At 40.1% G+C, this 24,349-nt stretch overlaps 3 protein-coding genes across 3 annotated transcripts; all 3 read right to left on the reverse strand.

Moving 5' to 3' along the window:
* Positions 1–1,064: 1,064 nt before the first annotated feature.
* Positions 1,065–7,302, reverse strand: ccdc174 (coiled-coil domain containing 174). The gene is made up of 11 exons (XM_080779706.1): positions 7,196–7,302; positions 6,859–6,963; positions 6,524–6,624; positions 6,216–6,274; positions 5,867–6,020; positions 4,580–4,678; positions 4,222–4,358; positions 3,872–3,966; positions 3,394–3,544; positions 2,467–2,613; positions 1,065–1,818 (listed from the first exon to the last, which is right to left on the reverse strand). Exons 1-11 carry the CDS (start codon positions 7,235–7,237, stop codon positions 1,202–1,204), a joined length of 1,707 nt encoding a protein of 568 aa, XP_080635832.1. The 5' UTR covers positions 7,238–7,302; the 3' UTR covers positions 1,065–1,201.
* An 896-nt stretch (positions 7,303–8,198) lies between these two features.
* tatdn2 (TatD DNase domain containing 2) lies at positions 8,199–14,936 on the reverse strand. Its single transcript, XM_080773415.1, has 7 exons — positions 14,854–14,936; positions 13,177–13,486; positions 12,580–13,074; positions 10,589–11,644; positions 9,457–9,584; positions 8,971–9,154; positions 8,199–8,551 (listed from the first exon to the last, which is right to left on the reverse strand). Exons 2-7 carry the CDS (start codon positions 13,474–13,476, stop codon positions 8,411–8,413), a joined length of 2,304 nt encoding a protein of 767 aa, XP_080629541.1. The 5' UTR covers positions 13,477–13,486; positions 14,854–14,936; the 3' UTR covers positions 8,199–8,410.
* A 4,885-nt stretch (positions 14,937–19,821) lies between these two features.
* On the reverse strand, positions 19,822–24,027 carry vhl (von Hippel-Lindau tumor suppressor). Its single transcript, XM_080784856.1, has 3 exons — positions 23,542–24,027; positions 22,803–22,925; positions 19,822–22,073 (listed from the first exon to the last, which is right to left on the reverse strand). The coding sequence occupies exons 1-3, from the start codon at positions 23,759–23,761 to the stop codon at positions 21,871–21,873; spliced, it is 546 nt and encodes a 181-aa protein (XP_080640982.1). The 5' UTR covers positions 23,762–24,027; the 3' UTR covers positions 19,822–21,870.
* Between the last annotated feature and the right edge of the window lie 322 nt (positions 24,028–24,349).

Here is a 24,349-nt window from a genome sequence, read left to right on the forward strand (position 1 = left end):
CCCTCTTTTGATGTGTAGACTTGCACTATTTTAGATTATTTGTAAAATGATGAAATTTCTAACATTTTATTTCTATTTATTTCTTTGGAGAAATGTTCTCTCACATACTTACATACTAGAAAGACAGTGTTTCACCAACACATTTTAACACCCCATTTCTGCATAGCGGCAGAAGCAGCAGCAATAAACAATAATGCATGTCTTACCTATTTGGGTCAGGGTTATGAATTCATCCAACTGGGAAAGAGTTAAATACATTTTCATCATGCTCTTCAGCTGAAATGTGAACAGAGGTGCAACCATTAACAGGTTGCTGTGTCACTTAGTTGTTACAAAAGGTTCCTACTACCTAAGCAACAGACAACCTATAGCCATGGATCACATGACGTATTACGATGACATAATGTCGCAGGGATACAGATTCCCATATTACATCTACATCAACAGATGTATTCCCTATTGTATTCCCCAAAGTAAAATACATTATTGTTATAATAGATATATTTGTGTGTAAATATTCTTAAAAATATTGAAGTGTGGACATTTTTTAAACATTGTTGTGCCAGGGTTCCTGGCACAACAAAATACATATTCATTTGGTGTTTCTTTACATGTTTTAGAACTAACAGTTGTGTTTACTCTGACCTTGATGGAGTTGGGAGTCTGATTTGCTCCTTTGGCTGATGAGAGTTGCAGACAACCCTATCCACAAGATCACCTTGGGAAGCAGGATGTCCCTTTGGTTGCCTACAGCAACCAAACAAATATAAACTTTATCATTGGTTAATTAAGCAACACCCATGCACACTTCTCAGTGTCGATAGGCGTTGTACTGTGAAATAAAACAAATGTGTTCATTATGGCAGACATTCAGCTAGAAAAAGGCGGGGGGAATAACCGGGAGGGTGTCCGACTGTCCGTCTACTGCACACCCTTCTCAGACGAACAGTAGAGGTTGGCAGTGACAGGGACTATATTCACATGAGAGATTAGCATAAAGAAATGAATGAAAAACAACAGTTGATCCCATGTCAACACAATAGAGAACAATGTTGAGATAAAATCAAACATTTTAATAAGTCTTACAGAACAGAGTTCTTCGATTCCCAGCAAAGAGAAACAAAGAGCACGGTAGATACAGTATTTTACTCTCAAAATATATTAAAACTCATCATAGAGGGACAAAGCGAATACTCTGAGATCAAGTGGAGTTCTTATAGAAGGAGAGCATTGCATCCAGATTCTGAGCTGAGGTCTGGGGTGGTCTCGGGGCTTCGCTCTCAGGTGGAGGTGGAGGCTGAGGTAGGGATGGACTCTGCACATGGGGTGCAAACGGCCTAGTGTACTGAGGGGGGAATTGAGGACGAATTGAGGATGTTCCACTAAACTGTGGAGCAGGAGGTGGTGGTGGTGGAAACGCAGGAGGAGGAACCTGGAGGCTGAACGGGGTAAACTGAGGGTACGTTGCTGGCGAGGAAGACTGGGATAGAGGGGGATTTGACTCAGAGGTGGAGGGGGGATTGTGAGGCTGAGACTGTGATGTAGTTTGTGGCTGCGTGGGAGTCGGAGCAGGCTGCCCAGCTTGAGAATCTAAAGGGGCACTTCGGGGTGGAGGAGTTGACTGAGGATCGTCTTTGTCCCCGGTGCCTCCACGTGGGTCTTTTGACCACTTGAAAGACATTTTGGTTTTATTCTCCTCTCGATCCGTGGGCCTTCTGTGCCTCGCTGCCTTTTCGTCAGCATAATACGCAGATGGTGGAGCGAATTCTGAATCTCGCTCGTCCCGACGCCGGCTCGTCCACTGGCCAAGCAAGAACTCTGAATGACAAAAGGAAAAATAATTGACTTTTGGTAAAGACATTTCTGTTTTGAAGAGAAAAGAGTAATCAGAGGCTTGGTAAGTCTCCATTACAACATGAAAGCCTGTCTATAACAGATCTTGGGTATCATTTATAAAACTGTGTCGATTCCATATTGTGTGCACACGAGCCAAAATAGCATGTCTGTGGCTGAGAGGGTCTCAGCCATTGTAGCACCTATGGTTAACAGCTACCTCTAGTGGATTTACTGCTTTATTAACTCGTATATGTGCATTACTTCCACCTTCTCCAAAATGTGAGTGCACATGGGTCAGAGTATCCATAGAGGTGTGGATATTCTCCTGTCCAGTTAGTTTGTATAAATCCCAACTACTTAATTAACTATGAGCTGGCAAGAGCAGACAATGACGAATTTAGTATTACACTTCTCTGTGGGACAGGGCTAGGGGCTAGATGACATCATCAGACTTTTGGAGTCTGTGGGTTCCTTTATAGCTGGGGAGTCTCATTCATTTCTATAAAAGAATACAAATCGAACCAAATGGACCCGTTCCATTTGTACACTGTCAGAGCTAAGGGGACACCTTGACATTTAAAAGTGTGAGAAACACTGCTTTAGCCATTTGAGTGATTTATTTCGACGTACCTTTGCCTCTGTCCCATTCTCTGACATGGGGAACTCCAGGCTTGGAATCCTTCCTTTCCTGGACCTCCACCTCCACCTTGTTCACTCTGCTGCCCTCTGGAGGCTCCTCTGATGCAGGCAGGGGCCCAATCACATCCTCCTCTTCATCTAAAATAACAATACAAAACAAATATATTACTAGCAGGCAAGCAGGCTCTTTCGTAATATCAGCATAGTGAAACAACATTTATGATACAACCAGTATTGATAGAGAAATGTCCATTCTCCATGTTCCTACAGTTCCCATGATGTAGTTTGAAGGCAAGCACCGGCCGAATGCCCATTCGGTCTATGACTGGGCATTACATCAACCTGATTCTTAGTTATTTTCTTATATTAGACTGCTACTTTGCCTTAAACATAAAGGTTAAAGTCATGTCCACCAAGGGTAGTGTCTAAAAACAGCAAAGCCTGCCAAAAGTAAAGTAAAAAAGTCAAACAAAACAAAAGTGTCAGAGGATGTCAATTTTTGATGTCACATGATACCACAGGAAAAATCTAAAGTCGCAGACACTTCATAAAATGCCACGGCTCTGATTGGTTGGGAACACAAGATAAGTTCTGCTACCACAGAGTGGGTGGACATTGTTTTGCTCAACTATGGCAGCATATTGTTACGGCTACAAGCTTTACAACAAATGATGTAATGTTGAAAATTGTTATCGATTATAATGTTTCCTCAATCGTAGCATTCTTATAATTATTCTGCATATCATAATAGGTGAACAAAAAAGCCTGAACATTCTGTGAAAACAGCAAATTTACAAGCTCACAGGGCTGTGAAGGGATTTGTAGAGGTGGCCCAAGAATAGATCTCTTGGGTTCACCAATCAACAATTATAGTCTATAGGGCTTAAGTGGTTATGGATTCATTAAAGGCATTCTAACCTTGGCCATCCTCTGCTCCTAGGTCTTCCTCCTCAGTGCCATCCAGTTTAGACTTCTTCATCTTCCTCTGCTTTATCTTTGCCAGTCGGGCCTTAAGTATCGCCTTCCTCTTCTCCTTCAGCTGTTCTCTCTTACCGCGCTGTTCTGTTGTCTGAAATGAGCAATGGGATCCACAGCATTTAATTGCAACACACACACACACACACACACACACACACACACACACACACACACACACACACACACACACACACACACACACACACACACACACACACACACACACACACACACACACACACACACACACACACACACACACACACACACACACACACACACACACACACACACACACACACACACACACACACACACACACACACACACACACACACACACACACACACACACACACACACACACACACACACACACACACACACAGCAGCTATTGGTCCAACAAGCAGCAGCTCACCTGGTCTCTGAGCATGTCCAATGTTTCTCTCTGTTTTCTACGCTGCTCCTGGTCATGAGAGAAGGCAAAGTACCCCACGCCAAGCTCCCGGGCCTCTGAGATGAACAAAAAGCACAGGAAATTGTATATTCTGGTGGATTGAGAACCATCCAATAAAACATTCATTGATTGTAGGTTTTTCTAGTTGTGTGTTGTATTGTAGGTCAAAACTAGGCCTTTTCACTGTTGGCCTGTGAAGCGTTTTGAGCTTGTAGTTCAGCTGACTAAAGATAAAGTATAATAGGGTTTAAGAGGATAAATAAATGAAATACAGTGTACAGAAGATTCTATGGAATTCCTATGAGGCGAACCTTGCTCCCTGATGTCCTCGTAGTGGATTGGTCCTACAGGCCTCTTCATGGCCTCCTCTTCCTCTCGCTCCCATTCCTGCCTCTGCAGGTCTCGTCTCATGTCTTCGGACAGTAAGGTCTTCTCAGCAGGGGTGGTTCTGCACGTAGGGAAGAAATCATATCCAACAAAGATCATATCCAACAAAGATCCACTAACCAAATTAACATATTTGCTACGTTTTAACCACTTTTACCCTGGTGTCCCCATTTTGGGCACTTTTTTAAATGTTTTCTAAAAAAATTAAACACATTTTCAAAAATAGCTGATCTGGCTATTTATGGAACATTTAATAGCTTAAGCGGCTGTCTTAATATTTACATTTTATCCTTATTAAGATCTTGGTCCATTTTCTTAAATCCCGGAAGGTCTTTCTTCATGCATCTGCGAGATCGTCCCAAAGCATCTACATAGTCCACCCTATAGATAAAGCAGTAGAATTGGATATTTATATTATGATATTAGTAGTAATATAGTGAATATAACAATTAAATACACAATTATATATTAATTTATTATTACATTACAGTCCAAAAAGTGGCAGTAGTAGTACAAAAGCACCGTCTTTCTCTTTCCCATGAATTTGTTCTTCTTTGTTGGATTACATTGTTCCATATGCCCCATACCAGAGACATCAGGCAACACTGCCACTAACAGATGTTTAGGTGCTTGCATCATGTCAGCCCTAATACATACTCCTGTCCGAACATTTCTTTGTAGGTGGAGGTGATATAACTACACTGACATCAACCCCAGCTTCGGAAAGGTGGTCTCAGAACTTTCCGAAACGGAAGGTTTTCCAGACATCCGAAGACGATGTATGGGCCTTAAAGGACCACTTCACCACTTTTAAACCCATCTTCATATAATAGGTCCTCACTAATAATCATGAAAAAAAATTCGCAATTTTGTTCTACTCAGTCTCATAGGAGGGCTGTGGGCAGTTCAGAAACCGTCTTCCAGTGACATCATCGATGGGGAATACAAGTTAATAAAAACTGCAGGCTTTCTAGTCATGAAAAGTTGCAATGCGAAAATGGAAGCCATAGTTCTCACGATAATGAAAATCTAGACATTTTTGTAAAAAAAATCTTGTTTAAAAAAATATCTGCCTAATGATGATGTCACTGGAAGACGGTTTCTAAACTGCCCACAGCCCTCCTATGAGACACAGACTGAGTAGAAAAGAATCATGCCATTTTATCATGATTATTAATGAGGACTTATTATATGAAGATAGGTTGAAAAGTGGTCCTTTAAGGCTGCATCATAATTCTTGTGGAAACATATTTCGGCAAGGTCTTAAAGCTGTGATTGCTGAGTAAAGCAAATAACCAAACAAACAAAACGTTCTTTTTGGCATTTCCAGTATTTTCTAACTAGCTAAAATTGCAGCGGATGACAACATTCATATTCCATACTGAATGGGAGGGGTCTTAATTGATTGTTCAGAGCTCAAAGCAGAACTGACAAGAGTATAAAAAAATTTGCCCATGGAAAATGCATGAAGAATATCTCAATTTGGAATGAATGGTCTGATTGAACACTTGCAGCTTGACTTTGACTTTTATCAAAAAGATGCGTAGGTGCTTGCATGTCAACTCTTACCATTCCTCATTTGGATCCGAAGGAGTCGGGATGGGAGAGGAGCTGATTCTCTCATCCTCTTCTTTCTCTCTCTCCCTCTGTGAGTGTGTCTCCTTCTGTTTGTCAATTATCTTCTGAGTGAAATCAACCAGGAACAGGCCCTCTGTCTCTTCATCTGACATAGAAAACATGTATGATAATAACATTAACAAAGCATAATTCAGGCTTTATTCAGTCAACAAAACAAACCATTGTGTATTATTTATATGGCCAATATAAGCTCTTCAAATGCAGCATGCAACATGATGTCAGTTAATGGCTTTTAACAGGATATATCCACAAACAAGAACATTACTGGTCTTGCACAAACCTGGAAAATCTCCTTTTGTCATCTGTTCATAGAGTCTGGCCTTTTCCTCCAACTTGCGCCTGTTAGAACATAAAAGCAAGTGAAACATTGACCGTGAGTAGCTCTATGTCAGTGGTACTTTAGTTTTTTATGTCAATGACCCCCAAATTGACACATTAGCCTACGGTTTGAAAAGTTTTTTATTAAGGTGGCCAAACTTGTGCTTTAATTTGAAATGTACCCATTCTGCATACTCATGTGAAATAAAACTTGAAATTAATCAGACTTCTCAGGTTCCATTCCTGTATATCCTGAGGTGTAGAACTCACCTGGACTTGTCCAGGTTGTTCTCCTCTTCAGTCACCTGTTCGGCATCTTTCTCAGCCCGTGCTGACACCCCTGCATTCTGTTTGCTCCAGATATTAGGTTTCTATGCAGTTCCATGGAAACAGAACATGTTGGTAAGTTTTCCCAATTCCCACACACATATCACAATAACACAATCACATATTTTTAACCTGTCTTTTTCGATAAGTTTTGTATTATTTACAGTTTATATATCTATTATATGTATTATTATGGAGCAACTTAGGTTTGTTTTCCACGGTGCATGTACTTCCACATCCTTGTGACAATAAACATCTCGAGTCTTTCCCCTGCCTACCTTGACAGTGATTTTGGATTTGGAACCAGAACCATGTTCTTGACCTAGTTTTTCTTGTTTGAATTGTTCCTGCTTCCTGTAGAGTTCAGCTTTTAGATCAACTAACTGTAAGAAAAATGTCCACATTATTAGTTTAAAAACACAGCTAAGGTTCATATATATTTGCATTATCTGACAAAACGTTAAATAGCCTGTAGTTGTTAATCTCGATTGGCATTAGCAATTAGCATGCTAGCACTTTTGCTACTACACATTATCTAGCTTGACTATTAGTCAGATGAAAGACAATTTACCACAATACAATATGGAACGGAGTGAGAAAAGCATGATTGTGTACCGATGAAGCAGTCACGTTGAAGTGCTTTTTCTTTTTATCCATGTTTGTTTTTCTTGTCAGTGAAGTGAAGCTAAATCGTCAACATGTTCTTCTGTAGTGCAGTTTCTTCTTCTATTATTGTTGGGTTATTGTGTTTCATGGAGCATTACCGCCACCTACTGTAGTTAGTATAGAATTGTTCTATAGTCAAGTCTAAGCATAATATTGAATTTATTTTAAATCATGGAACTTCGAGTAGGTAGGTCACCTTGTGAATGCATGACTATTTTGTTCTCTCTGCGATCTTATGTTACTATTTACTTAGTTGTTTATTGACTAGACTTCTTACTCTGCTTGTTTGTTTAGATATTGGTCAGTTGTAGCTGATGTGACAGAAGCTTTCCTGTGTAGTCAGTGATTGTATTGTTTTTGTGTAAGTCCAGAAAATTGTGTTTTTTGACCTTTAAAAGTGGTTGCACACTGGACGCGTTTTTCGGAAAACCGATGGAAAAGAAAGCTTCATTGAAGACATTAATTCAAATAAAAACACCAACCAAAGTACATTTTGTACTAAAAACATATGCTAATGCAGCCATCTCATGGAAACTTCTTTACAAGATATTGCAGTGGATCTTGCTTTTACCCCAAATCACAAATAAAGTGACCGTCACTACTCTGCACTACAGACAATATTTGATATACTTTCAACTGTACAGATGTTTCTAATAGTGCAGAATATTCTAGCGTCTATTCATGCACAGTATTTCTTATTACATGGTCAGAGTAATGAATAAGCAATATGAAACTCAGATGACTGCCTAATATCTTTTTGATCTTTTTGAAGGAAGGACCTACTTTACAAATGTAGTGCATTGTTCCTGAGCCAAAGAATACACACATCACACAGATAAGACATGAAAGGAAAGTATGTTTATGTGTGTGTTCTTTAAAAACGTCAAGCAAGACAACATCCATAAACAAAACTCATCAAAACACAACACAGCAACCAAAAAATAAATGATCAATCTCATAATTAATGAGCCGATTTAGCTAAAGAAAACAATGCCCAGTTAGGTTTGCAAAGAAATCAGTTCTGAAAAGATATATTACTCTTTTTAAATTGTCCATCTGAACATTGGACATCCTTCCTGTGACAAACTGGCAAGGACTATTTGTAAAGGTCTAATTTCTCTTTAGTTTGCAGTACGTTCCACACTGGCTTGTGTGCTGCCATTGTCACAATCCATACAGCTGAGTAGTGTTGTGTCGGATGGTGGTCAACACTGTGTCAAAGTCCTCTCCTTTTAGCAGACTGATCTCACGCAACGTGTGGATAGCCATTCCAGGGTGGGCGAACCGACACACATTTTTACTAACCTACAGGAAAGGAAGCAACGGGAGAATGACTGAGTAAAGCCAGATATATTTATACTTTACAACAAAGTATGCATGATAGAACAAAGGATTAGGGCTGCAACTATAGATTTTCCTCTTGGTGATTATTCTATGCATCACTTTTAAAAATATATAACGGTATCTAAAATTTTAAATCACAACGAATCGACACAAATGTTTGATTTGTCTCCCTGCTCTTCTATTGAGACATTTAGATTTTGACACAGGATCTGACACAAATTTTGACCTGATGGTCAATATTCAATTTATCTCCTGAGCAAGGAGGCAGGCTCTAGTAGCTCAATGGTGAAAAAAGAGGAAAGCATAGTGCAGCTTTTAAATAAATACAATAAAGTCAAATGAATAATGTTTTAATTGAAAATGTTGTTTGATGTTTGTACCTGTCTTGGCAGGAAATAAGGTGCGTCTGTCTCCACCAGGATTCGGTTGAGAGGGATCTTGCGGACAGAATCTCGTGCCTCTGCGGCTCCCCGGTAGGTGATGAGGGCCGTGAAGCCCACACACAGGTTGGGGAACTCCGTCAGGAAGGGTTCAATCACTGGATAACTGTTAGTGAAACAGTGCCTGCAGTAAGCAGAAAAGAGCCAGAGAAACTGTAAGCATTCAACAGATTAATGAAATAACTAGTGCTGTAATTAGATTTCTCTGGGCATTCACTGGGATTTCTTATTAAAAAAAGAGAACAATGTAAAACCAAGAGGTATTGAAGACAATTATCAATATAATTGAATAATTTTGTGCTCATGGGTGAAGGAAGCTGCAGTGAACAAAAGTGATGTGCAAAGAAAAACTAAAGGCAACTAAATGTTGCCTTCTCTTATTAATTAACCCTCCCCCAGTGCTAAACCACAACAAGAACACACAACCTGTGAATTTTGTAGTCGTGCGGAACACACTTCTTCATGATCTCCAGCAGGTCATCATCTGCATCCCTACAGTGGATGACCAGAGGTTTCTGCATGGCCACGGCCAGACGCAGCTGCCGCTCAAACACCTTCAGGGGGTACCAAAACAACAGGACGAGACCAACAGAATGTCAAATATATGGCATATCAGGCAGCCCAAACAGATTAAGGATGGGACAATAAACGTTATTATCGTTTATCGTGATAAGAAAACACTCAAAATAACAATAATCATATCGTGGAGATTTTAATTTATGGTGAAATTGTCCTCCTCTCATAGCCTGTAGCTTTTATTGAGAAAAATCGGTTTGAGGGAAAAGGAAGTTCCGGAAGATTGCAGACTACAAAACAATACTACAACATGACGTAGCGATATCATCCGCTCCCGACCGGCTCATGAACCCGAAATGGAATGGTGCCCAGTAAAACCTAGCTCTGGTCCATAACCCTAATGCCCTTTGCTGCCGTTGCATTAAGGCTATGGGACCGTTCTCTTCCTGGCTTGCATGAAACGCAGACCAGCCTCTCCTCTGTTACGAAAATTAAAATAACGTTTCACCTACTCACTGAGCCCCCCACCACACGTATAAAATTTACTTTTTGGCCAGAAAGTGCATTTTATACTGTACGTGTGGTGGGGGGCTCAGAGTGCGTCCACTAAGGAAAGTAGGCTTTCTAATAACACAAGCCACCTTTTGTATTGGTGAGTAGGTAAAACGTTATTTTTATTTCCACAACAGAGGAGAGGCTGGTCTGCGTTTCATGCAAGCCAGGAAGAGAAGAGTAGCAGAGCTCTAATGAAGGCATTAGAGCTATGATCAGAGCTAGGTAAAACATGTAAAGAACTTGAGTCTTTTTTTCACTCTCTACAAAAAAATCTTTGCCAAAAATAGTACATTTTTCAATATTGTATTCGTAAATAGCAAATATTTTTGCCACAATAATCGTGACATGTAATTTTTATATAGTCCCATCCTACAACGTAAGAACAGATTATAAATTACTTTTATTATGGCTATTAAATTATATTTGTCAATAAGCGCAACAGCAATTTATCTGAGCTTTAGCCAATTTAATCAATTTAAGATCTTACCACTTTTTGCACAGAGGAGTCGGTGGAGTTTTTGTGGGAGTAGTCCAGGCCAATCTCTCCAAATGCCACAGCTTTAGGATGTCGCATAGCCATGAGTATACTGCGCTCATGGATGTCTGAATAGTCCTTGGAAAAATGGGGGTGGCACCCAAATGCCCCCCAGACCAAGTCCTCGGCAAGAAACCCTTCCCACAATGCATCTTTTACCATGATTCGTGGGTTGCAGAAGTCTGCAATGCACCCGTGGAACTCCGCAGGAAAGCTGCTCTGGTGCATACTGCGGAAACGGCTAAAGGTCCCGTGGAAGTCTAGTTTGCCGTACAGCATGTCCAGGTGACAATGTGTGTCTATGAAACCAATCTGATCTGTAGGGCCCTGGGAGAGATCACTGAGCCAAATTGGCTCCGAGCCATCAGACATTCTTCTTTTAGGATTTCCAGTGTTATAGGAAGGGGTGGAGGGGTGCAGCATGCTACGAACACTATCGGAGTACCTGCGTGCACTGGAGTCCGAGTATGTGTAAAGGGGAGAAAATTGATTGCTGCATAAAGTAGGGGTTGTTGATGTAGATGGTCGTGCTCTATTTTCGTAAACAGGTAAAGCAAATGGGTCCAGTGAGGAGTCACTAATTCTGGTGGATCCCTTCCCGTCAGCCCTGGGTAACTTGAACGGGTCACTTTTGGGAGTATGAGTGGGCACGGGTGTCTTTGGAGATTTCTTTGTAATAGAGACTGTCCTCTTTGAGTTTGGGGAGAGCAAACTTGAGGCATCTGTTGTTGCCTGGGTGTCAACTGTAGACCATTCAGAAGATGAAGTGGAGAGAGAGGATCTTTGAATCCCCTGTGTAATCACCGGAGAACTGCTGTGGTTCCAGCTGTTTGTGTAGTGGTTCTGGGTATGCGTCACAGAGGGGACAGGATAACAGGAGACTTCAGGCTTTTTATTTTCCTTTGGGCTGGAAGATTCGTCTTGGGAGAAGGTCTTCGTTAACACACAGCCCTCATCATCAGACCATTCAGACCATTCAGGTGAATCCTCTCCTTTCAGCACCACCCTCTGAGACACAAATCATAGAAGGTACTCAAATTGATATGGAATGATAGCAACTTGTATCATTTCAGTAGTGAAATATTGACATGCATGGTTATCCCATGCCTAGACATTTTAATCAACATCATAACAGAGCCCTACTTTTTATTAGCCATAGGCATTTCTTTTTAATGTTGTTTGTATGATGCAGTCGTTACCTGTTGATTTCCCCTTTTTTCTGTGTATACAGTACTACATTTAGTAGGTTGTAATGTACTGTTTTGTAATACCGTTTTGTAATACCATTTTATTGTCTGAATAGAGCTGCACTACATGCTGATGCTTAAATCTTTGGTAGTTGAATAATTGTGGGGCTCCACCAATTGAGCTGCAACCAGTGGTGGAAAAAGTACTAATTTTTTTTTACTTATGCATCGCAACGCATTGTGAGCTTATAGATCTGCTATTTTCAAATGGCCAAAATGTATATAGGGCTGAAGAGGTTAATGTATGTTGTAACAATAATCAAAATCTACAGAGTAACTACTAACTAAAGTTCTCAAATGTACAATATTTGGATCCCGAGATGTAGTGGAATAGATGTAAAAGTAAAGGACAAATACTTCAAAAGAAATTGTACTGTACTGTAAAGTACAGTACTACTTAAGTAAATGTACGACGCTGCAAACCAAAATGTATGCCCCCTGTGAATATCTTTAATACTGTATGTTTACCCTGACAAAGGCTAGACGAAGGCCAGTGTTGGCTGAAAAATGTTGCTTTTCAAATTTCAATGTTTGACAATAATGCCAAAAAACATGCAAAGTTTCAAGAGACTGAAAGTTTTTGTTTTTACTCAAATGAATGGAATACAATTTCAAAGGAAAATGTCAAGTATATGAGTCAGTCTGTGGGCTAAATATCCAAAAGGTTACAAGGCATTAGGTGGAAGTGGAACATACCCGTGTGTCCGTTTTAAGGTCTGCTATGTCATCTTCACTTCCTGTGTCCTCGAACATCAGCGGGGCGAATGAACAACCACATCCGTCAACAGTTGTGCCATCCTCAGATTCACTGTCAGGTTGTGGTAAGCTTCTCAAGACTTCGCTGTAATTTGCCTCTGAAATAGACACCTCTGCCACCACCGGTGAGGAGCTCAGCTTATCTTCCTCTGAAATAGACACCTCTGCCACCACCGGCGAGGAGCTCAGCTGTGAAGCTACCTTAGAGAGAGGACTGCTCCTGGTGCCCCTGGTGCTGGGGATAGCAGTACGATGCCGTGCTTTCCCTCCTTGGCCAATGGCTGCAGTCAAGGCTCTCAAGTAGATGGCCTTTGATCCATCTTCTGGTGTCCGGGTCGTCTTCTTTGATATGAAATGATGAGATGTAGGCGTTGTAGGAGATACTTCTGAAGTCTCCGTGGACTCTCGCCTGGATGTGTCGTCCATAGATGCTCCCTGACAAGAGTTGATACCAAGTGACTAATAGAATATTTAACTTAAGAACACAATTAACAGAACTGATCTTTGGTGGAAAAAGTATATGGTGTGCATATTTACCTCGGAAGGACTGAGTGCTCTAAAATGTTTTCTGGAGAGCTTCTTTAGTTTGATTTTGCGTGCGGACGTGCTATCCTCACCCAGATTCTCTGACTTTCGCTTGGGTGTGCCTAGGCTGAGTTCTCCGAGGGTAACAGATCCTGTAGACTCATTAAGTCCAGGGGAAGGTTGGGAGTGGGATGAGCTACTCCAGCGAGTAGGACTAGGTGTACAGGGGACATCATCACTCCTCTGACGATTGGAAGAGCTGATTGTTGTGCATTTCCACTCAATCTTCGCCCTCTTTCTGTTACTATCCATGTTACAAATCCTAAAGAAAAAGGTCAAGAAAGAAAAAGAAAATCAGTGTGCAAGTCTGTGAGACCTATCAAAAGGTTGAAAATCACCACAACAGCTCTGAGTCCTGACTCCTGAGGCTCCCTGACATCAGGTAATGTTAGCCGCAAGCAACTCTTAGATTCCATTTTTAATATCTGGAGTCTAATAGTTCAATACCAAATCCTTGACAGACCCATACAGGCAAACAAGAGGATAATTCAAGCTTTCCGTACAACTTTCTATCTCTACCTGTTTTTGTTTCATGAACATCCACCGTAGACATGCTATGAGCAACTTTCTGTCAATAAATTATTACATTCCATGCAGGTGATTGCGTTGGAGTTTGGAAGCATTTGTTTTCAATAACGCAATTTCCAACAAGCGCTTCCAAACTTCACCTTCACATAATTTATGTCTATAGTCTATGGTGGATTTTTATGAAACAAAAACTTTGCAGATAGAGGATAATTCAAATTTTCCATACAGCTGCAATGTTGGTGAGTTGACTGCAATCAGATAGGACTTAGACTTGTTTGTACTTTGTAGGCTATGGGTTGGTAATGGCAACTCCAGATTCCAGATATTAATCATAGAATCTAAGAGTTATAGTTATTAAGGGAATATATGGATATTATTATATTACTATATTCTATATAGTCTAGTTGAAAAGTTAACACCAGAAACTGCTCTACAGATACTTTGGCTACATGGTTTATATCATGAACCCATGATGAAGATATTAAGTTACAACAATTAAGCTCTTGCGTGAAAATGGTAGCTCAATTGTGTCTTAATGGGGATAAAGAGTGATTAAAATAATGACAACTAGAGTAAAATAATGTTACTTGCGTGTCTCAGTGCCATTTAGCGGCCAGGTATGCATACGTGTTGCACTCAGGAAGGTCCGGGTTACGCACTAACTAGTTCCTAAAGTCCTCCGAGGTGGAAAGCCTCAGCCTGGTGAGGTTAACTCTCGACTCTCGAGTTAAAAAATAAGCTCCTGGCTCCAGGGCAGGCTTCTTCATCGTCTGCCCAAAACGGACCCTCGAAATGTTCATTTTCAGACATACCAAAATGTGCCATATAGAGGCATTATTCTTAGTGAGGATATGTTTACTAGTTAAATGGGAACCGTCTGCATCTTGGCTTTGAATGAAACTTAATTTGTCTTTATGTGGAATACTATATCGCATATCAGTAATATCACACATGCATTTACTAGCCCTGAAACATGACTGCCATGATGATGATCATGATTATCATGATCTCGTATGAATACGATGGCTGCATTTACATTCAACAGGTTTGAAATGCATAGAAGAGTGTGATAACTTCTAGTTCTATTACTTAAGTTCTTACCTTCTGCAGTCCAGTGACTCCAGTCACAACGACAAGACGCTTCTCCACAACGAGCTGCTGCTTCCACGTTCCTATGTCAGGTTACTGAAGACAACGCGCACGTGACCCAGAATCGAAACCTACTGTACAGTCGAATGTCGAAACCATTGTTGTTGTTGTTGTTGTTGTTGTTGTTGTTAATTTAAAGCCCGGGTGGGGGCCTGACGGTCGGGGATAGATCATGTTTAATTATTACTTAGACATTGCCATTATTTAATGATGAATTCCTGCTCTGTTCTTTAGCTATATAGAAGTGTCTATTTGATATTTGTACGTCGAAATGTTTTGATGAATTGAACAAGGTGGACCCTCTTGTAAACAATTAAGTCTAATGCTTTATTGGGTCGTCCACTCACAGTTAAGTTAACAGTCTTTAATTTGAGTTGTGCTTGAGTTGAAATGTATTGTAATTCTGCAAACTGTTAATAAATATTTCTATCAATCAATCAATTAAGACATGTCACATGATGCGAATCCCTTCAAAACCGCTCTCAAGGGGCACCTATATGACGGCTGCTATTCGAAACTGCCCTCCGTAAAATCTGAATCCCCCACCCACCCCCTTTTCTCCTATATGTTTTTTCCTAAGGTTTTTTTTTACCTCCTCTATGAATTATTTCCTGTTTTTGGCTTGAAGTGTATATTTTTACGTCTCTAAATGTTATGATGAATTTAACATGGTGAACCCTATTGTAAACAAGTGTAATGATGTATGGTATCGCCATAGACTCAGACTGTAAGGTGTCGCCCACAGTTAACAGTTTTGGAGTTGTGCTTGAAATATACTGTAATTCTCCAATCTGTTAATAAATACTTCAATTAATCAATCCCACATGGAAATGTAACAGGGGAAAAGGTCTACGAATTTAGATATTTGATTACGAATGGGGTATTAGCAAACATGGCACAATTGAAATACAGAATTCAAAGCAATATAACAGACGTTTGATAACGTTACAACGAACTCACTTTTACATGAAAAGTTTTAATCCACGTAATCCACTAGATGGCAGTGTTGTGTTACGTCAGGGTCAGACAGTGTAAGCCTGTAGGGACTGAATCATTAGGATTTTTTCCTTTGGAAGCATTGATTGAGCAATGGTGTATTTCCATGCAGATAGGATACAACAACCATATTGAGAATTGGTAATGCTATTCAATAACCACTTTCCATAAAAAGCCAACTCTCTGTAAGAAAAGGATATCCTAATATGATGTGAAAAAGAAACAGAAGGAAGGCAGTGGCAGTCAGTCTGTAGGCCTATAGCTCGGAGATCCTAGATGTTTTATGTCCCATTTGTCCTGCTACAGTGGTGAAAACTAAGGTCATAGGGTTTCACATCCTCCAGGTGTTCCATGAATAAATAGTCTATGATATTGTAAAAGTACTGACAAGCACTGATACAATTCAATCTGCAAATATTTCACCACTTTGTTCTCAGAGTCTTGGTAATCCTAGACATGTCTTGTAGCTTCCAAAGGTGGACGCATGACCTGAAAAGTAAACGCCAGTATATTAGTCACCTCACCTATATGATAGTAATTAGAAGAAGAATACATCCATCCTATACTGTAGATAACCAGACTTATAGATAACCAGACTTAGAATAATACACGTCTTGACTCTTGACATATCCTGCTGTAGATAGATAAGATAGCTGCTGTATCTTACATTATACGGCAGCAGCCAATCAGCACAAGCTGAAGCTTTATCTTTGTCTGGTAGTAGAGCAGTGGTTCTCAAAGTGGGGTCCGAGGACCCCCAGGGGTCCTTGAAGGGAGTGAATTTGCATGCTTCACAAACTCTTGGCATTCATTTAACTCTGAGAGTTTTAAAATGGGCCCGTCAGCACTCAGGGCTCAAGCTAAATGAACACTGAAGATGTGATGCTCACATTTTGGGGCTTTCTTCTCCATAAGCCAATAGCAGAAGTCCATCCTGGCACGGTCATTGTATTCATTCCTGTACTGAGGCATATTTTGAGATGAGGAGCTAACTCTTAGAGGGGTTTGGCACATAGCTGCAAAAAAGAAAAGAAAAAAAGGCCACGTTGTGAGCTTGTAGATCAGTTATTTACTTGCGACACAGTTAGGGTGACCAGATGTCCCCCATTTGTGTGGGAAAGTCCCTCTTTTCCAAGACTTTTCAGGCATAATGAGGCATCCCACAAATTGAGACCCTGTCCCACATTGTGACTGGCAGGCTCAAATGCCCTAATAGTTAGTCCCCAGGCCCTAATAGTTGGCTTTCTGTTGTAAAGCTCTCTCACTGTCTCTTTTAATGCAAGATGTTTTTAAACCTGTTAAAATAACATGATAAATATCCTATACTATAGGCTACACCATACAGTACCAGCTACCAAATTGGCCATACCACCCATGACCCATTTTATAACAAAATGTGAGACACCAGAGGGGTTTAATAACAAAATAATAGGTAATATTAAGCCTATGGTTGAACACAAGCAATACTTATGTCCCTCATTTGAACAGTTTGGATCTGGTCACCCTAGACACAATCATATGTCAAAGTTTAATGTAGTGGAAATCTGATACAGTATTAAGTGAGAATACCTTGCCCCATGGAAGGGATCAAGTCATTAGCAGGAGTCTCAGTGGTAGTACCATGGCCTAGGGGGGGAAGAAGACGGGCGCCTGTCCACCTTATAACATTTCCATCCTTTCCACAGCCTTGAGTGTCTACATTACAATATGGGAGTCAAAAAACAAACAAAGAAATACTACAGGATTTTTCAGCATAATTGCACAAAAGTCTTTGCAAAGGTCTAAGCTAAATGCCTTTTCATTTGTTTGTGTTAAATAGCTCTATATTACCATAGCAATCATTGTTATAGCCTGGGTTTCAGCCAGCTTCGCTGCGTTCTGTGATTTGTTTCGTCACTTCGCTACTAGCTCTGAGTTTGAACCCGGGCTCCCCCACAGTTAGTGTCGAAGTGTCCTTGAGGAAGACTCTGAACCCCTAATTGCTCCTGATGTGCAGGTTGGTGCCTTGCATGGTTTCCTCCGCCATCAGTATATGAATGTGAATGGGTGAATGTAATGCAGCACAATCTATGCAGTTTACCATTTATATCAATTTCATCCAATCAGGATGATACATAAAGAAGTTCAATTTGAACGGATGAAAATAATGAGCAGACAAAATTGGAACTTAAGTCGATAATATCTGGGTCTACTCTAAAGTCTGGACCCAGGTATTATCGGCTTAAATTCCAGTCTATGGACGCCAGAGAGTCTAGACCACAACTCCACTCCACCGACTCGAGATGCTTCTAGTCTTTCTTAAACCGACAGATTCCGCAGCTTTGCAGAGAGACTGACCTGAAGACATTATAGCAATGATTACTATCAGAATATTTTTAACCAAACAATATCAATATCATCTTTGAACACAAGTGTTTGGTGCAGCTTTCATGGAATGGTTGGTCTGACAGTAGCCTACATTTGTCATCTTCCTGTATCTTGTGGTCGTGTACGATTTTTACTAACCTTTTCCTGTCAACAACGCTGCTGGAAGTGACCCTAGAGAAGTTGGTACCTTGAAATAATGGAATACATTGCAAAGTTGACTAGGCAGCTCAGGCGCCAAAAAATATATACCTATAGTGTACAAAGAATTATAGATGAATCATGCAATCCATTTCCAGTTCAGGATGACCAACTGAGAAAATCTACAACCTACAAAACTTCCAAAAATGAAGAATAAAATAAACAGCAGAGACATTCTTACAGCTCAATCTGCACTAAGACTATACACTTTAAACCAAGGCAATTTGCAGAAGATACAGCAAAATAATAAAATAGAAATGTATTAAACATTTATTTAAATAGTGAATGAGACATATACATTATATACCCTGTGAGGCAGAGGGGTGAGTTTTCATTTAAGCTACTGGTCTTCTTACCATTGTTTTCATTTTGGCCCAGTGGTCTGTGTGGAGATGTGGATCCATCACTGGGTTACGTCTTGACCAAAATGTCATGCTGTCGAAGCATATCAAATGCTGAATGTGAGTCATTTCTCCATCTAAAAAAACTATTCAATTAAATGATAGGCTATAATAAATGCATAAAATTACATAAAAGCTCAATGATAACTCACTGCTGTTGCCTGAAGGGACTTGAGCTCCAAGTGCTCTTCTTTTCTCCAAATGACATATTTGTACTTCAACTAGCTAGCCTCACACAGGAAAGGATAGATTGTGTTTCTTTGTCGCTTAGCAACAGTTGAGCAACAGTATACCTTCTCTGGCAATACGAAGGCGGGATACAATTGAAGACAGACATGAAACACTTACAGTACTTATCTTGATCCGTATAGTTGTCAGTGTGATTCCATAGCTGGGGAACAGTTGCGTCCAAGTTTATTTCCTGTCCGCCACAACACCACTACAGAAAATAATCTGGGATCCAATTTGAATATTGATGTTGCAACATACTAGTCTAAAACATTCTACAACTATAAATGACAACATGGTTTAAATTTGGGAAATTTGCTATACTTCAGTGATGCAAATAGCCTGCACCCTGCATCCTTAGACTCACTAAATTGAGAAAGGACGCAATCAATCCATTCAATAAACAATCATGTCACCCTCCGGGTGTCCTGGGATGTAATACTGTACTCAGTACTGTACTCTAACGTCAATTAATTAGGACTCGTAAAATGATCCCGGGAACCCATCTAAAAAGACCACCCCTGGGTCCCGGGACCCGTTACATTGAAAACCTATTTACATCACTGCTTGTTAATGTTAATTTGGAACCAACCACAGAATTATTAATGAAATGACTGGAGGAAAGCTGAGAGGGACAGTGATTGAGGGAGACTGATGGAAAATAAAGATCTAGAATGCAAAAAAATAACAATGCAACACAACATTTAGGGTATGACTGATTATTTGTTCTGTATGTTTTTATTGTAGGAGAACGTATCTGGCATTTCCAATTCCAAAGAATATGTATTTACAGTGCTGACAACCAACGGTTTGGTGGCTGACAAAGTAATATAAAAATAACTTGTGTTTATATAATTAATACATAATTAACATATTGAAGAAATATCAATATCATAAATTAATTGCAAATGGTTATAGAAGAATAAAATATATGAAAGTGTTAACAAATGTCTTTCAAGACAATGAAATATGACACTGATTTGCAAGCCTACATTTACAATGTAGGCATTTAGCAAACACTCTTAATCCAGAGCATTTTACAGCAATCAAGGTAAACGCGAGGTAATACATCAAATGCATATAAAATAAATAGTAATCTCGGGTCAAAGGTAAACCAATAACCTATAATCAGTCTAAACAGTATATCAAAAATATCAACAATCTGTACATTGAAACTATACACATAGTAGGATGCCAGGTCTACACATGAACCTGGCATCTGACCTACAGTATGTAGTAGCCTACTAGTAGTAGGTCAAATGATTTCTCAGAATGAACTTTACATTGGCTAGGCTGAGGATCAGGTAATATTAGGTGTACTGTGGATGCAGAACTATGTGAGATTCTAATGATACAGGCTTCTCCAAATGAATCGTCATTCGTCATGGATGCAGCTACTGAGTCAATAAAAAAATACACTCTTAAATTCTAGATGAAATATAAATGTAAAATCTAGATCTTCAAACAATGATTTATTTTAATGCTATATTAAAAAAGGCACAATTGGGCAAATTTAGAAATAAATAAATGTACAACTGTCATGACTTTTTGTGTGTGCGTGGTAATTAGACAGTAATCTCACTTTTGACACATAAACATGCTTGCAGAAGGCAGGGGTTTAAAGAGTGCACTGGCTTCGCTGCCCAGTAATGTTGATGTTTTGGGAGACACAAAGCTGCCGCCACAGCTAGCGTCAAAACATAAACACCGTTCCTTGGCACAGGCCAGATAATCCAACTTTGACGCTGATGTTGCTCCATGCCCAATTGTCTTATTAATGTCTTTGTACAATGGTGAATAAAAGCAGTGTTAGTGGTGTGCTACGACACCAGTAAAATGAGCTCCTCTGTGATTTGTGTGGTGGCCAAAACAAGGGTATGATTGAACCATAAAAGCTGAACAGCTTGCCACCACAGCAGTGGCATAACTAACATTGTGTGTACATGTAAACAATGACACTGAAATGACCCTGAGACAGCGATTATGTTACACAAAACAGCGAACATATGGAAGTCTTCTGAGGTATCAACTCCTACTGTATGAAAATAACATCAGACAGTCAGACCTATACATGTCACACATTGCCCCATCAAAATACGGTATCACTGATAAGATAGTACACTTGTAGCATCTCCAACATCATCAGTAATATGTGGCACATTATCTGATTCGCCCTGATTCTACACAGGACAAGTCAGAAAAATGCATTAAATATCCTGCCTTGTTTTTGGAATTGTAAGAAAAAAGGAAAATAATGCCTTGGTGCATCAGTGTGTATAGTTACATATTGGAGTAGAATGTCATTCTACAAAAATCTGCAGTGTCACAGCTAGGAAGGTACTGTAGGCAACTTGGCCAAATAGTTCCTTCTGAGCAGTTATCTGTGTCCCGAAAATAATAATAATACAAAATCTGAACTTGGTGATTACAAAGTGATTAGACAAAATAAATTACTATTGTAATTCAAACATACCAGTACAGCTCTTGCTGAATGGTTGTGGATACAGTTCACTAATTTGGTCTGCTACAGTATGTTCCAAAATAAGTTACAGTTACACAGTCAAATCTAGAGTGAAAATATAGTTTGCTTTTTAAGAGTCTGTGGGATAAGTGTCCACATTACCAAGGGCACAATATTGTCATTATTTAGGATCCCCGTTAGTTAAAGCCGCAGTAAGTACTATTCTTCCTGGGGTGACGGGGTCTTCTAGAGTAGACAGGACATTCAAACATCACCTTATGGATAATCCACTGAGTCTCTTAGTGATACATCAAAACATCATGTGTCTTCTTGGCCTTGCATTTCTACTTGCATGTTCATGTGCTGGACCACTGTCATGTTCATGCGCTGGAGGTCTTTCAATGCACTAGGTTTATCTTCCAGGTCCTCATGGAGAGACCGAGCAATTTCGAGCCTCCTGTAGTCTTCTGGTCGGACCAGGTGCCGAACGACCTGGAGAGAACGTTCTCTGAGGCTGTAAACTGTAAAACAAAAACAAAACAAACACATCTAAGTTATCATCTCAAATCTTGATTTTGCACGTTTGCATTCATCTATCAATCTTACTTGCTTTTTCCTTGATTTATTCAGGGAAGCCCATTGAGAACAGCTTTTTCAAGGATGCCATGATTACAGCATGAAAACAAGTAGTTATAAAATACAATACATGTAATTAAAAAACTAACAACAAACATTTTAACTACATTAAAACAAATCAGATGCAAATAAATAGGGTTACATGAAACAGATGCATTCACTATGTCCCTATGGAGACCAATCAAACCCATTTCAGAGAGTCATGAAGTTTGTTCCATTTGTGTGGATAAAAGAAAGCAGTCTTTCCTTGTTCACTGTGGACTTCATACGTGGACTGATACTGTATGTCTTGGGTCTGTGCACGTTTTGAATGTCCAGTAACATTTGGTTCTAAACGTGAGGATAGATACAAAGGAAGCTTAGCTTAATAAATGGTGTTAATCTCTACGAACTGCGAGAGATGGCCAACCCACTTTGTCATATTGGAAAACCCCATGATTAGCCAACACTGTGTTACCTAGTCTTCCTGGGGTTCTGTCCTCTCAGTTTATAGATGTATTGACCTTAAACTTTCTGAGAATCGCAACCACTACAAAGTGTACTGTATCTAGGCTTATGTTTGAAAATCGATGCACAAATGAAAAACAAACACTATACATCTTTTGTACACTCACCTGGTAATGTGATACTGGCGATTACAGCTTGCCCATCCTGTGTTGCCCTGGGAAGAAACAATGCTTTGCAATTCACCCTCAGCGGGTCATCGGTCACTGCATCACGGAACATCCATGGGTGACCTAGTAGAAAGAGAGACACATTGTAGACAGGACATTATCACACACTGCATCATCACAGAACATCCATGGGTGACCTAGTAGAGAGAGAGACACACAGTCAGACAGGACATTATCACAGAACTGTACAAACACAACTATAACAGCTACTGACATACAAACAAGTTTACACAAGATTGTCTTGGATTACATTTCTGGCCCAAAACTCAACACACAGAATACAAGACACATCTGCACACACACATATATACTGTAGTGTACACACACATTGGTTCTCAAAGTGGAGTCCTTAGGAGGGTTCCAGAGGGGGTCCCCAACAAAAACAGTTAACATAGCATATAGCGTCACAATCATGTTAACCACTTTATCCATTTATATGTTGGCTATTCAAAAATAGCAGAATTACAAGCTCACACTGCAGCTTGTACATCTGCTATTTTTGAAAATTATTGAAATGTTTGGAACTTTTAGAATAATTTTGTCCCAGGCACAAAACATTTTCAGATGGGGGTCCCCAGCTACATGTATATCAGTTTGGGGGTCCTTGACATGAAAAAGCTGCTATATGGAATACCATGCTAGAGTTAACAAATAGGCAGTATTAAGTCAGTGTGTTTACCCTCAAATGTGTTCATCTTTCTCCCCGTCCGTGGCCTTAGATCACCGTACGAATGCAGTTCTCCTCTATAATCGATCCACATAGGTCGCACTGTGCGAGGACTGTGGTTACATATCACAGCCTGGACCGGTACTTGGCTGTCCAGGGATCGGATGAAGTAGAGTGGCCGACGTGGCTGCTCCCCTCGCCCCCTTCCTTCTTCTGGATCCTCCTGGGGCATCGCAGACTCTCTGCCAGTGGATTTCACTCCCAGGAGAGATAACCTTACCTTAGTTAGCTGTCTGGCTAGCTGGAAGTTATGGCTAACTATAAGATCAGACTCTAATCTTATTAGAACAGTGAACAAACATCTGCTTTTCTCAACCACTATGAACGTCCAGGATGCTCGTCAGCTTGTGAAATAATAACATATGGATTGTCATATAGGTTATATAAGCTAGAGAGTTGATGTTGTTTCCTTCTCTCCTCTTCTATTTACATTCTTCTGTCTTCCTGCTGGAAGTCTTGTTCAGTGTTGCCAGATGCTTTGAGAGAAATGAGCGACCAAGTATATGAAAACAAGGACAAAAGAAGAAGAACCACTTAACTACCGGTATCTGGTTTATCAGGTGGGTTTATAAACAACATTAGGAAACAAGCCCAAAAAACCGCAACCCGCGACTACCAATATTTTCAAGCAACTTTACAGAAAAACGCAAAGTCGCTTATAATAAGCAGACCTGGCAACAGTGGTCTTGTTACATCAATCGGTCTCGTGCTCTGATTGGCCGAACTGTGCCGTGCACTGTCCAATACCGCGGGAGCGCGC

Source organism: Protomyctophum bolini, assembly GCF_963924005.1.
Source record: "Protomyctophum bolini genome assembly, chromosome: 2".
NCBI classification, from domain to species: Eukaryota; Metazoa; Chordata; class Actinopteri; order Myctophiformes; family Myctophidae; genus Protomyctophum; species Protomyctophum bolini.